We start from the raw sequence: 12,550 nt of genomic DNA, 5'->3' as shown, positions 1-12,550 counted from the left end.
TTTACATTGCATTGTACATTACATTGCACAGATCAGTGTGATCCCACGCATTTATATAACAAAAGAATGCTGCACCTCTAAGAGAGATATTTGTGCATGTATCATAGGGTGGTTAAAACTGGTCTAGAAATAGTATTTTTCCCTGAGGATGCTCATCACTACTTACATAAATATTTGTACATATGGCTCAAAAACATGCTAGACGTTTTTTCAAACTATAAGTACCAAAGAGTATATACAAATTAGATTTACATTGTAAAGATAGTTTTTAAATCGTTCGTACAAATCATTAGTACAGACGATTTCAGACTAGAACTATTTGTACGAATCAAATAGCACAAATGGCTTTAGTTAAGAGCCATCTGTAATAAATTAATAGCACATATGAGTCCAATTTAGAGCCATCTGTGCTATTGATTCGTACATACGACTCCAGTTTAGAGTCATCTTTATGTTCATTTGTATAGATGATTCTATGGGTAGAACCATCCATACTAATCATTTATTAGTATTGAATACATTATTGAATTTATCCAAACATCATTCAAACATCCAGCACAGACTCACTATCAAGCACATACATACACAACATATCAAAATCTTCATTCAAACATCATAAGCAATCCAACACAAACTCATTCATACATACACTAAGTCATTGAACAGATCAAAGTCGTTGAAAACAAGATCAAAGTCACTAAGTCTTCAACAAAACTAAGTCATACAAACTTCACGAATTCAATTCTGTTGGATCCTTGACTGCTCCCACCATCCACGCTTCTACCACCTTATATGGAGGCTTCACAACGCACTTAACCTCTAGATTTGTCATTTTCTCCAACAAAAAAATTAGCATATGAGAATATGTCACAATGTCATAAACACATGCAGAGAAGAATTAGAGCGTGGACTTTGTAAGTGACTTATGTATATAATTCACATTATATGATCTTGTATGTTGAAATTATATGGCTAATTTCTCTCTTTCGTAGAATGGAGATCCACACATGCAGATAAGAATTAGATAATAAAGTAGGATTTATCGATCCTGAGCTTGTCAATAAGGAACTTGTAAAGATGAATCCATACTTCACCAAGGACTACTTATTGAAGTATCCACTTCACCGCTAACACAAGACCTTCGTACTCTTATCCTACAGCTTTGATTACGTGTTGGTGTGCTAGCGTTATGCTTTTATGGGCAACTTGATTCTAGTACTAATTTACTATGGTGTGACATATTTCTGCAAATTTCATTAGATCCTCCTTGTTATCCACCTAGACTTGAGCAAGATTATTGTCTTGGACTCACAAAAGAGAAATAAGGAGACTTACCAAGACCTCATCAACATGCTAAACGGGTAAACTCGATCATTTAATCTTCACATTGATTGCATCTAAGTTTAATTGGTATTTCTATTCACATACATGGCGTACACAAGATATTACAAGAAGAGTGTTGTCTAATTTCCATACCGGAAGTAGTATGATGTAAAACTATCTTTCTAGCACCCAGGAAATATTCATATATTGCATTTTCTACTAAATAAAAAGGTTCAATTTATTCCACTGATGAATCCTTTACTCTTAAAGTGTATGAGGCAGTCGGCCAGCAACAATCTCTACGGGTTCTATGTTCTCACTTTCATGCACACATTCAGCAGAGACGGAGACGCTGTCATGTTTAATGATGCATCTCCGTCATGTTTAATGATGTTGAGGTATGAAATTACATATCGATGCCTTCTTTTAAATTTCTAGACGTGTTCAAGGACTAATTCTTTCGATTATTCAAACGTAACACTTCAAACAATGCATAAGTGCAATACTCCATGTGGAAATACATGCCATTCAAGAACAGATTGCCGGTTCTTTATCAAACATGTTATCAACCCAAACGATGAATTTTCATGAACCGATTGTGCCGTCAACGCGTGAGAGACTTTCAAATGACACCATACCTTCTAGTAGAGAGTATGCGATAAGGAAGAAGTCTACCAGGAGATTTGACAACGTATATATGTTCAAATGACACCATATTTTTCAATTCAACGTGCTACCCCATTTCGGAGAGGACGTCGACCTAGGTTTCATGGAAGACACAGACGAACCTCCCTATGTACGCCATGATCATAATGAAGGGTAAATTAAGCCAGATTATGTACCTTTATTTGAATAGTAATGAAGGACATGAATTATTATGTATTAATGAAGGACATGAATTACTATATACTAATAAATGTATTTTTATTATTGATTTACATTAATATGTGTCTCATTGTATGCATGTATTGAGAGAGGAGAGAGAGATGGAGGAGAGAGAGGAGAGAGAGGAGAGGCAAAACACTGCCGGCTCAACCACTAGCTAGCAGTGATGCCCTGAACATCACTACCGGCTAAAGCCTTAAGCCAGCAGTGATACCACGGGTATCACTGCCAGCAGTAATACCCAAGGTATCACTACCGGCTAAAGCTTTGAGCCGGCAGTAATAACCTTCTTCACTATCGGTTCCTTGGGCTCGTAGTGATAGTCGAGAACTACCACTGTTTGTTGTTCACTGCTGACTCTAAAACTGGTAGTAAAGGGTATTTTGAAGCCGATGGTGATAGCACTTTCTGTAGTAATGAGACATGCCCTAGACCAGATGCACGCCGGCCAGCAAATGTGTCGACGGACCGTGACCCAAAAAAAAATGAAGGGACGATTTGGCCAAGCCTGTATAGAATTATACATAGCACTAAATTCAATAAAGAAGCCACTATGATGGAATATATAATTATGAAGAGATTTGTATTATTCACATTTGGGTTAAGAAAAGGATTATATTAGACTAATTGTGTGATAAAGTACCTAAATAAAAATACCTAAACATAATAGTAGACCATGGAGACTAATGCTAATTAAAGCCCTATGCTTAGCCTTGAACTGTAAACCCCTGACGTCCAATATAGACAGAAGGTTGCTAACAAGTGAACGTTCACACGCACTATTTTCTTTTCTTTGAACTAGGTTCCAAATTCTTTTTTAGTCTTGCTAGGGTTTTTTAAATTGTTGAATTAGATTTAAAAAAATTTGAACTAGGTTTCCGAAAATTGTTGCCATATTTTACTCTTTAAAAAAATTTGAACTTGGTTTAAAAGTTATTGGCCGATTTTCGAAAATGTTGATGAAGAACTAGAGCCTCCTATAGATATATAGAGCTTGCAGTGCAATATGAAAGTGGGGCCGCGGACCATTTTGCCCTCGACTACCCTTCGCTCCTGCCGGCAGGCACCGTTCCGTTGTAACAAATAGAAGTGTAAATTTATTAACCTAAGGATACCTACCGTTTTTCTTAGTTCAACTAATAACACTTTTTAAAAAATTGCTTAATTTAAAAAAATAATATTATTAGTTGAACTAAAGAGAGGCGATAAGTACGTCAATTAATTTGCACCTTTATTGACAAGCACAGTAAAAAAACTAGCCCCGAACCTAATTAACGTCATTAATTAACTTTGGATTATGCGTCTGATCCACGAATTGACTTAGAACCTGTCAGTGCTGTCTGACAAAGTTTTCTAAAATATATTCTATTATTAATATTACAATAACTAAATACCCGGTTGGAAAATTTATAGAACCTTTATTTATGGTTTTGATTTTTTGAGAAAAAGTTCCCAGGTGATTTTTTTGGAGAAGTTTTTTTCCCAGGTGATTTTTCTAAAATTTTCCAGGTTCTTTGAGACTTGAGAGGTATCCTAACCTTCTGGGCTTAATTGATAGCATTTTTCGAAAGATCGTGGGCTCCCAGATAGTTACTATTGTATAATGGGCCGGCCATCAAATAAGCCTCGCAATTTTTTTGCAATTTTGCTAACAACCCCTCCGATAGTTGCTCATTTATACATACCCCCGTCCACCTCGCCACGCCACGCCACGCCACCACGGGCCTCCGACGAACCCTTCCACGGCCTGCGCCTCCATCGCATCGCCCCTCTCCCAAGCACGGGGAACGTGGTGACCTCCGGCGCCGCCAGCGGCGTCGCCGGACACATAGGTAAGGTGAGGGCCGCCGCCAGCCTCTCCCGCCGGTCGCCGCCGCCGCCCCAAGAGATGTCGGGTTCCTCCTCCAGGGCGCCCACGCCTGGGGACGCCTTCGACCCGTTCGACGTCGACGCCGACCCGCCGCCGCGGCCTGAGCTCACCCCCGAGCAGATCAGGCTATGCAGGGACGCCCTCGCGCACTTCGAGGGGATGAGCAAGCGGGCGCGTGACTTGTCCCAAGAGTTCAGAAGCCTCTCGGTATGAATGACTATTCGTGCGATTCTGTTTGGTTCTGCTTGCGTGATTGTTCTGAAATTTGTGCCGGACATGGAGACTCCGCGCCGTCTGGGCAATAATTTAGCGGACTAATCGGCGATTACCCATTGAATTATTTGCGCTAATCCCGCAATTTCGTCTGTTCTCGCTCCGTTTTCTTTAGTCGTTGCGTGTTTTCTCGGTAGAATATGTCAGGTTTATGCTGTGTGTTCAATGATTCGGTGTGGTCCTTTGTGCTAATGCATGTAACTGTGCAGTTCCGTTACATTGTTAATATCATTCTCCAGTGACAGCGGCTTTGACAAAACTACTGCAATGTAATAGGAATAGCATACGTGCAGTTCAAATATACGTTTGGATGTGCTTTTTCCTTGCATTACATGATTTATGTATCGGTTTCCATAGCGATGCATTGCTTTGAAGCCAAGCATTGGTGCTGGATTGCTTTCGAGTGAAGCATTGGGGGTCTGGTGTGATGATATCATATATATGGGAGATGAGGGGAAATAAAATTGCGCACTGGCACTGTTTGAGAGAAAGATATATCATCTTGTTTTCTTGAAACCAAATAAGTACAATGTCTACACTCTACATTACAAGGTTCAAATTATGGAATACTTTAAAATAAGATTAGGTTTTAGGGAAAGATTGACTTGAGAATGTTTGGCTGTTAACTATAGAATATTACGAACTGTCAGGCTTTAGCTTCATGATTTTTAAAATTTATTATTGCTACCATACTGTGATGTAAGGGTTTGAATATTGTTGTACGGGTCATCTACTACAAACAGATTTAATCATATCATGTAGGCAAGTAATTTGATATAGATAATCACTAATCAGTAACCTTGTAGTTGGGAAAATACCTGAAACGAACATTTGTGACCATGGCAATGTGGCCAGTTCACCATATCATCACCTACATGATTTTCTGTACCGGCTGTTATTTACTCTGTCCACTTAAGAGAGCTTGGGTTTTTGGTGTTCTGTACAAGTGCATTAAAATCTATATTGGCTGCTAATAATTGGTACTAACTGGACTGCCTGTTAATGATGCAACTCAATGTAATAGGAACTCATTCAATTGATATATTTTGCCAACTCAATTAGGACATGTGCTGATGGACAATGTAAATCCCTCCTTTTAAGAAATTATCTTACATGAGATTGCAGTCTATCCATATAAAATTATATTACTAGTTGGGGTAGGATGTCTGTATGAGTGGCTGGGTGTTTTTGTTGGCTCGCTAAGCCTATCACAACCCTCCTCCTTTATCCGGGCTTGGGACTGCCTGTAGTGAAACAACAGAGGCAGAATTATGGCGGTTTATGTATACTTGATGATAATTTGACTCTTCGAAGTAGACATCTAGTAAAAATATCTTATAATAAATGCATCTATAAGGTGCTATCAAATGTTTTTTAGCTATCATCATAGTAACGCTTTTCAGAGCTTTTTATTCCTCATATCATTTTTTCAGGTCATGGGAACAATGCACCAGGAGCTGAGGTCTAGTGTCACTGTGGCTCACTATGGTGCTAATAGGGGCAAAAACCGCTATATTGATATCTTACCATGTGAGGAATTCCATTTTTTTTTAATTGTGGTGATTATTATGGGTGTGCATCTAGCAAGATCCCCTCGAACTCGAAGCATTGTGAATTTGATTGACTCCTTTCTTGTCCTTAGTTGATGATACCAGGGTACGGTTGAGAACCAGTCTGACTTCAAACAATGATTACATCAATGCAAGCTTTATAAAGGTAGAATTGTATATCCTTTTTTTTACATATTTCTGTTCGTATTGCCTTTCTGAATCATGTTTTGGATAATTCAAGAATAGCTTAAGATGGTATTTTAAACTTGCAGGCTACCGATGACAATAGAGTTGCAACATTTATTTCCACTCAAGGTCCATTAGTCAATACATTTGAGGATTTTTGGCAAATGGTCTGTGAAAATCAGTGCCCTGCGATTGTCATGGTCACTCAGTTCGACTGTGTTAAGGTGCTTTCTTACATTAGAAGATCTCCAAAACTTCCATTTAATTGGGCGGATGAACAAATAAAATCTGTCATGCTGGCATCTTGCATGTATGATCTTGCATACTTATATGAACCAGGGAGGCAGTACAATATGAATAGCCATTTTATTTTTGATAAAATGCTTGTTGCGGATTTCACGTCATAATCCCCCTTTTATCAATTTTAAAATTTTCGTGTGAAAGAATATGCCATAAGTTCTTGGAAGGAGAAATGGGAAGTCGATCCGTGACACGATCATGCAAGTAATCAAAGAACATGATCCCACTTACTAAGGATATTTCTAGAGATGCAAAAATGACCAAAAAATCTCAATGGCATTTTTTTTAATCTTCTCTAATACTCCCTTTGTGGTTTTTCATTTTAAGAAAAAAGCAAACTTATCTAAATTGAATGTTCTTGTGTCACACATCGTGGCAGTGTCTCTGTGAATGTATTCGGAGAACAATAGGTACTGATGTTTCACTTCCAACTGTATGAAGTTGCATATGTTTTCTCTTTGCTATATATACACTTTGAAGCACAAGCATTTCATCTGATAGATGCCTGCTAAAGAAATTATGTTTAAAATAATGGCAGTGTGATGAGTATCTTCCTTTGCGCAATGGGCGAGGAGCGTATGGAAAATATAATGTTAAGATTAGGAAAACCAGAAGGGACAACCATCAATTATGGTTGCGTGATGTGGAAGTGCAATGCAGTGAGGTAAAGAAGTTTGAAAGACATTCATGGATGCATTGTTTCATTGTTCCTCTTAAATTTTTCCCACTAAAGATTTTTTTAGTTAAAAAATGCATGCATGGATGTCACTTTCGTACTTCCGTATATACATAGGTTTGTACTGTCTATTTTCGTCCACTCAACAACATGCAACACTTATTTAAAAACTTAATGTGCCTTTTGAGACTATGATCATGTTAGGTTATGTTGTATTAGATATCCTAAGTCATATGTGGCATCATTTCTTATTATTTTCTAATTTTCTTTCCTATTGAACCATGATAATTTAGAATATTAGTCTCAGGTGCTGGTAAAGGTCCCAGTTATTTATGAATTTCCCTTTCCATTGTTTAGTGAGGATTTAAATGTTTAAATTTTGGTGGTAATGAAGATCTCAAGTGTGTCACATTGACAAAATGGACGAAGTCATCATCTATCTCATTTACTCAATGGTCAAATTAACAAAATCTCAATTGCTTATTATCCCTGTACATCTATAAGTATTTTATAATTAAAGCTATTCTGAACGCTACATTTGGTACTGTAGTCAGGCAAGGTTCATTCGGTACTCCATATAGAATATCCTGATTGGCCCGATCATGGAGTGCCAACCAATACTGATGCTGTAAGACAAATCTGGAAACGAGTGCATCACATTCCAAGAGAACATCCTATAGTTGCACATTGCAGGTTTGTTTCAACTTGATGCCATGTCACCCTGTGCATGCTTTTTGCTCTCTTAACACTGTTTTGGTATCTTTCTGCAGTGCAGGTATTGGAAGAACTGGTACTTACATCACCATCCATACTACAATTGAGAGAATTCTTCTTGGCGACAAAAGCTGTTATAGTCTTGTAGAGACTGTCAAAAAATTTAGATCCCAACGAATTGGAATGGTCCAAACTGAGGTGGGATCTACTTTACCTTTTTCTAACTCCTACTACCTGCTCCAGCCACAAGATACCCCCAAGGCCCAAGTCCAGCAAAATTTGAGCACATCAGACTTGGCCTTCCTAGCAAATGTTTCTCAGATTACAAAATAATTATTAGTATTTAGAAGGAGCTTTTTTTGTTACAGTTCAAGTGATGCTCTATAATTTCAAGGTAAATGTATACATTGGGGTAGTTTTAATACTACCTCTGTTTCACAATATTTGTCCGGCACAAATACCTAGGAGGCACAAAAGTTTAGTAACTTTTTATGGAATTGTATCATTCTTGCCCTCATAACATAGGCATACTATCAGTCTACCTAATGGGTACAAATTTGATGCAAGTTTATTAAATATTACTGAAAAATATGCCGCCTAGGTGTGAGGATCGGACAAGTATTGTGAAACAGAGCGAGTATGCAATCATCGTCATCTTACACATGGAGTCTTTGGATTCGAAGATTGTGATATGGAGTAATTGGCAATATGAAATTATAGGAAAAGACATTACAGGATAAATTTGTATATCGGTGTCATCCCTTTTGATTATATGAGTAGGTGATAACTGCTGCAATCGGGAGTGTAACATAATGTTTTGCTTAGCTTGTTACAGAATTAAGTTTTGCTTTGTAATTCCAATACACAGCTCCAATCGGTCATTGTGTCCGATACTAGTAGTAGTCTTATCCTCATTGCATGAATGATGTAGTGTTTTGTTTATGTCTACAAACTATTTAGATATTCTAATGGCATATCTTCTACTTTTCAGCAACAATACAAGTTCTGCTATCGGGTGATTGCTGATGAGCTGAAACATCTGCTAAAATCGAGCCATTGAGGTAGGTTGCATGATGTATTTGGCAATATCATTGCACAAGCATATAATGTGTATATGATTTTGAGGCTTATACATGCATATTTATTCATAAATCTCATTTTTGTTCTTTCCCTGTAGGAACAACCCAAGTGCTGTCTGTTTGTCATCCTTTGGTCTCGAATGTCGGATTTTTGCATTTGCCATTTCTGCATTGGACCAAATTATGTGAAGCTTGTCACCTTTGTTGGGTGCCCACTTCTTGCAAATGGATTGATTGCAACAAGATCATAATGGCACCTCCATTTTGCTATGATCTCCAATATTTTTGTTATTACCGCTCGTTGTATAAAAAGAATTAGAGAAAGTGTGGAAGTTTTGGCAGCTCAGTGCATTTAATGACACTGCACGAATTATTTTTCCACCTGCCGTAACAGAACTGCGTACCTGATTCGTATGTTGGACGATCCAGATGCATTGTTGATCCTACCGACTTAACTAAGTTACCCTAGCTATCTCAAGTTCCATTGAATTAAAAAAAGAATAAAATACATCGGTGGTTCTCAAACTTGTTCGAGGGTCACTTAGGTGCATGAATTATCAAAATGCAATGTCAAGCCCTTAAGTGGTTTATCGGAGGTCTAAACATGTAAAGGGGTTGAAACTTGAAAATCATACCTATCTAATATAGTGTTTTTAAAGTGTTTTGATGATATTTGGTATGTTGTTCTTAGTGTTTGTTTTGTGCTGTTTGTCGGTAGTTCTGCGGTTAGTTGATAGCGTTCCGGAATTATTAAGGGATTTTAAGACTAAGGTTTCATCAATATTGAGCAACGTTAGGTAAAAGATAAGTGCTTTTGATCATCTTGAATTTATGTTTTAAATGTTTTATTTTACAAAATTGTATGCAATATCTATCAACTTGATGGGTAGTCATCTATGTTAGAGTTCACTTAGTTCTTCCTTTACATTCCTTGAAGCTTAAGTGGTAGTTGATATGAGTCTCTTGAGTAAAATTGTTTAGTCATGTTTTTGGGATATTGGGAAGTGTCATATACATATTTAATGGATATATGCAATGATGATGATGAACTTGTTTTAGTAACATGAAACCCTAGGATTTGGGTAAGGAGTTGGTTTGATAATGGTGATTCATGTGGTGGACTTGTGGATATGTTCCCAAAAAAGGTGTTAGGTTTTGTTGGTTATTTTCCTGTTAGATTGTCTTTGCCCAAGTGACATATATAAGGATCGGTTCGTGGAGCGACAATCCAAGAATTATCGTACCAACCACGATATTGATATAGGTAAGGCTTAGCATATTGTTTAGACATCTGACTAGTATTCGTTGGAGTACTAGGACCTAATCAATGGACAATGCTTCGTAGTGATTTTCTAGCGGAACACCACCAGCGTGTGTTAAGTATGTCATGAACACGGCAACATGAAAATCAAGATTCACGGGTAAAGTTGGACAACCTATGCAGAGTGTAAAACTGTTATAACAGACGTGCTCATGGTTATGGGAGATTTGGATCCTCATATGATTAGTTGGTCATGGTAATGGTTTGGCTATAGGTTGGTGATATGAGTGATGGTTGGATGGTTACGGTTTGTAATGTGGTTAGCCTTAGGTAATGTCTGGTTGTTGGGTTATACTCCCTCTAGTTGTAAATATAAGTCGTTTTAGCCTCTTCAACTATTCTCTAAATATAAGTCATTCTCGAATTTTTATGCATTTTTTTCTCTTTTGTTCCCGTCTTGCCCTTATTTAATAAATACTACCACTCTCACAAATGAATGAGTTATCTTTTCCAATGCAGAATAAATGAAGAACAATAAGGTCATTTGATCTACTTTCTTAATCCTCGTGCACAAGTCTAAAATAACCTACATTTGCAATCGGATGGAGTATTCACTTAATAACTGCTTAATATTTTTGAATTATATTACTGTTTTCTTTACTCGCACTTACGCAAATATACCATGTGTTAGTCTATTCTTATTATAAGCCTATATATCATGATCTTTTTCACACTTGCTGAGCATATCATGTGCTCACACTCTCACACTTGCTATTTTTTCTATGTCATGTAACATGCATTGTGCTACTCAGTAAGTGAAGATGTTGAAGACTATCAAGACGAGATTATGACGTTCTAGGCACGTGACCCCCGGTCGGTTGCCTGCGGTGTTGTTGGGCACCAGTGCTTCTGTTCTGCTGCAAATATCTACATAGAAGATAATATATATCAATTGTTGTAAGAGTTTAATATTTATTCTATAAAAGTATTACTTTTATTACTTCACATATGACGTCCTTATGTGTGTTGAACATCCTGGGCATACATAAGCCGCATCTGATTTTGTCCGTTAAAACCGGATGTGACATCGGTGGCGCTAAAGGGGGAGAACTTTGAGGAGAAGGCAGAGGACCTTATGGTGATGAAACCCTAATCCTAACTTTTTGAAAGCTAGATGAGGATGAAGACTCACCATAAACCAAAGCGTCAACCAACCATAAGGTCGCGTCTCTTCAGCAGACTCATGCAGACAAAGAGGCGACATCTCATTGCATTCAATACCCGAAGTATTTTCTTGATGTATGCGGGACAGTTGGAATAGTACCCTAGAGAGGATAGAGCATTACTTCACCGTACTCATGCCATCCCAAAGCGACATAATGATCCCTTGAAGATAGACTACTAATAAGAGCAGCCCTCAATTTAGGAACACTCTTATTACGTGAGTCTATATAAGAATTAGGGTTTTTGACTCTTGATCTCTGAAACCCTCGCTCTTGAGATCTTACATCAGGAGAGGGCAGATAAGGTTTTTGGGAAGTGCTTCGCATGACTACTCAAGTTCTTCACTACGACTCATCTTCCTAATCACTTGTGCGCCGCCTACTATCATCATCAGCAAATCCAGCGTGTCATCAGCAAGATCGATCGTGCCGTCAACATGGTGCAACCTATATCCTCAATAGTCTTCACAATGTAGGATCAGTACGTAAAAACTATGTCACTCGTACTTTATTTCTTGCGATATCTAATTTTGAGTATAGTAAATCTAAGCATATGTAATGCTATCATACATATATCTATATTATGCTCTGATGATATGGACATGTTAGTTTATCAGTTTACGCTCATAAATTATTCATGGATTAAATTAAACCTAAAAGTGTCTTATTTTTTGACATTCCAAAAACCTTATTGTAGACATTTTGGTTTATCAATGGCTAGATTTGTCGATGCACTGAGGCCAAACAAGTTTTCTGATGTATACTTTAAGAGATGGTAAGTCAATATCACTATGTGGCTAATGGATATGAATGTCTACTGGGTGGCTAATGGCAAGCCGGAAGGAACTCTTACTGCTGAGCAGGAAAAGGCATTCACGGATACCAATACACTATTTGCAGGATGCATTCTTAGCGTTCTTGGTGACCGTCTTTGTGATGTGTACATACATATACAAAGCGCGAAAGAGCTGTGAGATACACTGAATGCTAAATTTGGTGCATCAAATATAGGAAGTGAACTGTATATTATGGAGCAGTATCATGATTACAAGATGGTTGAAAACCGCTCTATAGTCGAGCAGAGTCATGAGGTTTAGTGCATCACGAAGGACCTCAAACTCCTCAAGATTAATGTACACGACAAGTTTGTGGCTGGAGGTATTATTGCCAAGTTATCTCCTTCGTAGAGAAACTTTGTCACTGCTCTAAA

The 12,550-nt window shown here is 37.8% G+C and overlaps 1 protein-coding gene across 1 annotated transcript; it reads left to right on the top strand.

Annotated features, from left to right (window-relative positions):
- Positions 1–3,902: 3,902 nt before the first annotated feature.
- Positions 3,903–9,237, top strand: LOC133906480 (protein-tyrosine-phosphatase PTP1-like). The gene is made up of 9 exons (XM_062348405.1): positions 3,903–4,285; positions 5,785–5,881; positions 5,994–6,067; positions 6,174–6,311; positions 6,926–7,051; positions 7,614–7,756; positions 7,834–7,975; positions 8,769–8,838; positions 8,955–9,237. Exons 1-8 carry the CDS (start codon positions 4,097–4,099, stop codon positions 8,835–8,837), a joined length of 978 nt encoding a protein of 325 aa, XP_062204389.1. The 5' UTR covers positions 3,903–4,096; the 3' UTR covers position 8,838; positions 8,955–9,237.
- The last annotated feature ends 3,313 nt before the right edge of the window (positions 9,238–12,550 follow it).

This window comes from Phragmites australis, chromosome 23 (assembly GCF_958298935.1).
Source record: "Phragmites australis chromosome 23, lpPhrAust1.1, whole genome shotgun sequence".
NCBI classification, from domain to species: domain Eukaryota; kingdom Viridiplantae; phylum Streptophyta; class Magnoliopsida; order Poales; family Poaceae; genus Phragmites; species Phragmites australis.
This window is presented reverse-complemented; position numbering and strand designations above follow the sequence as displayed.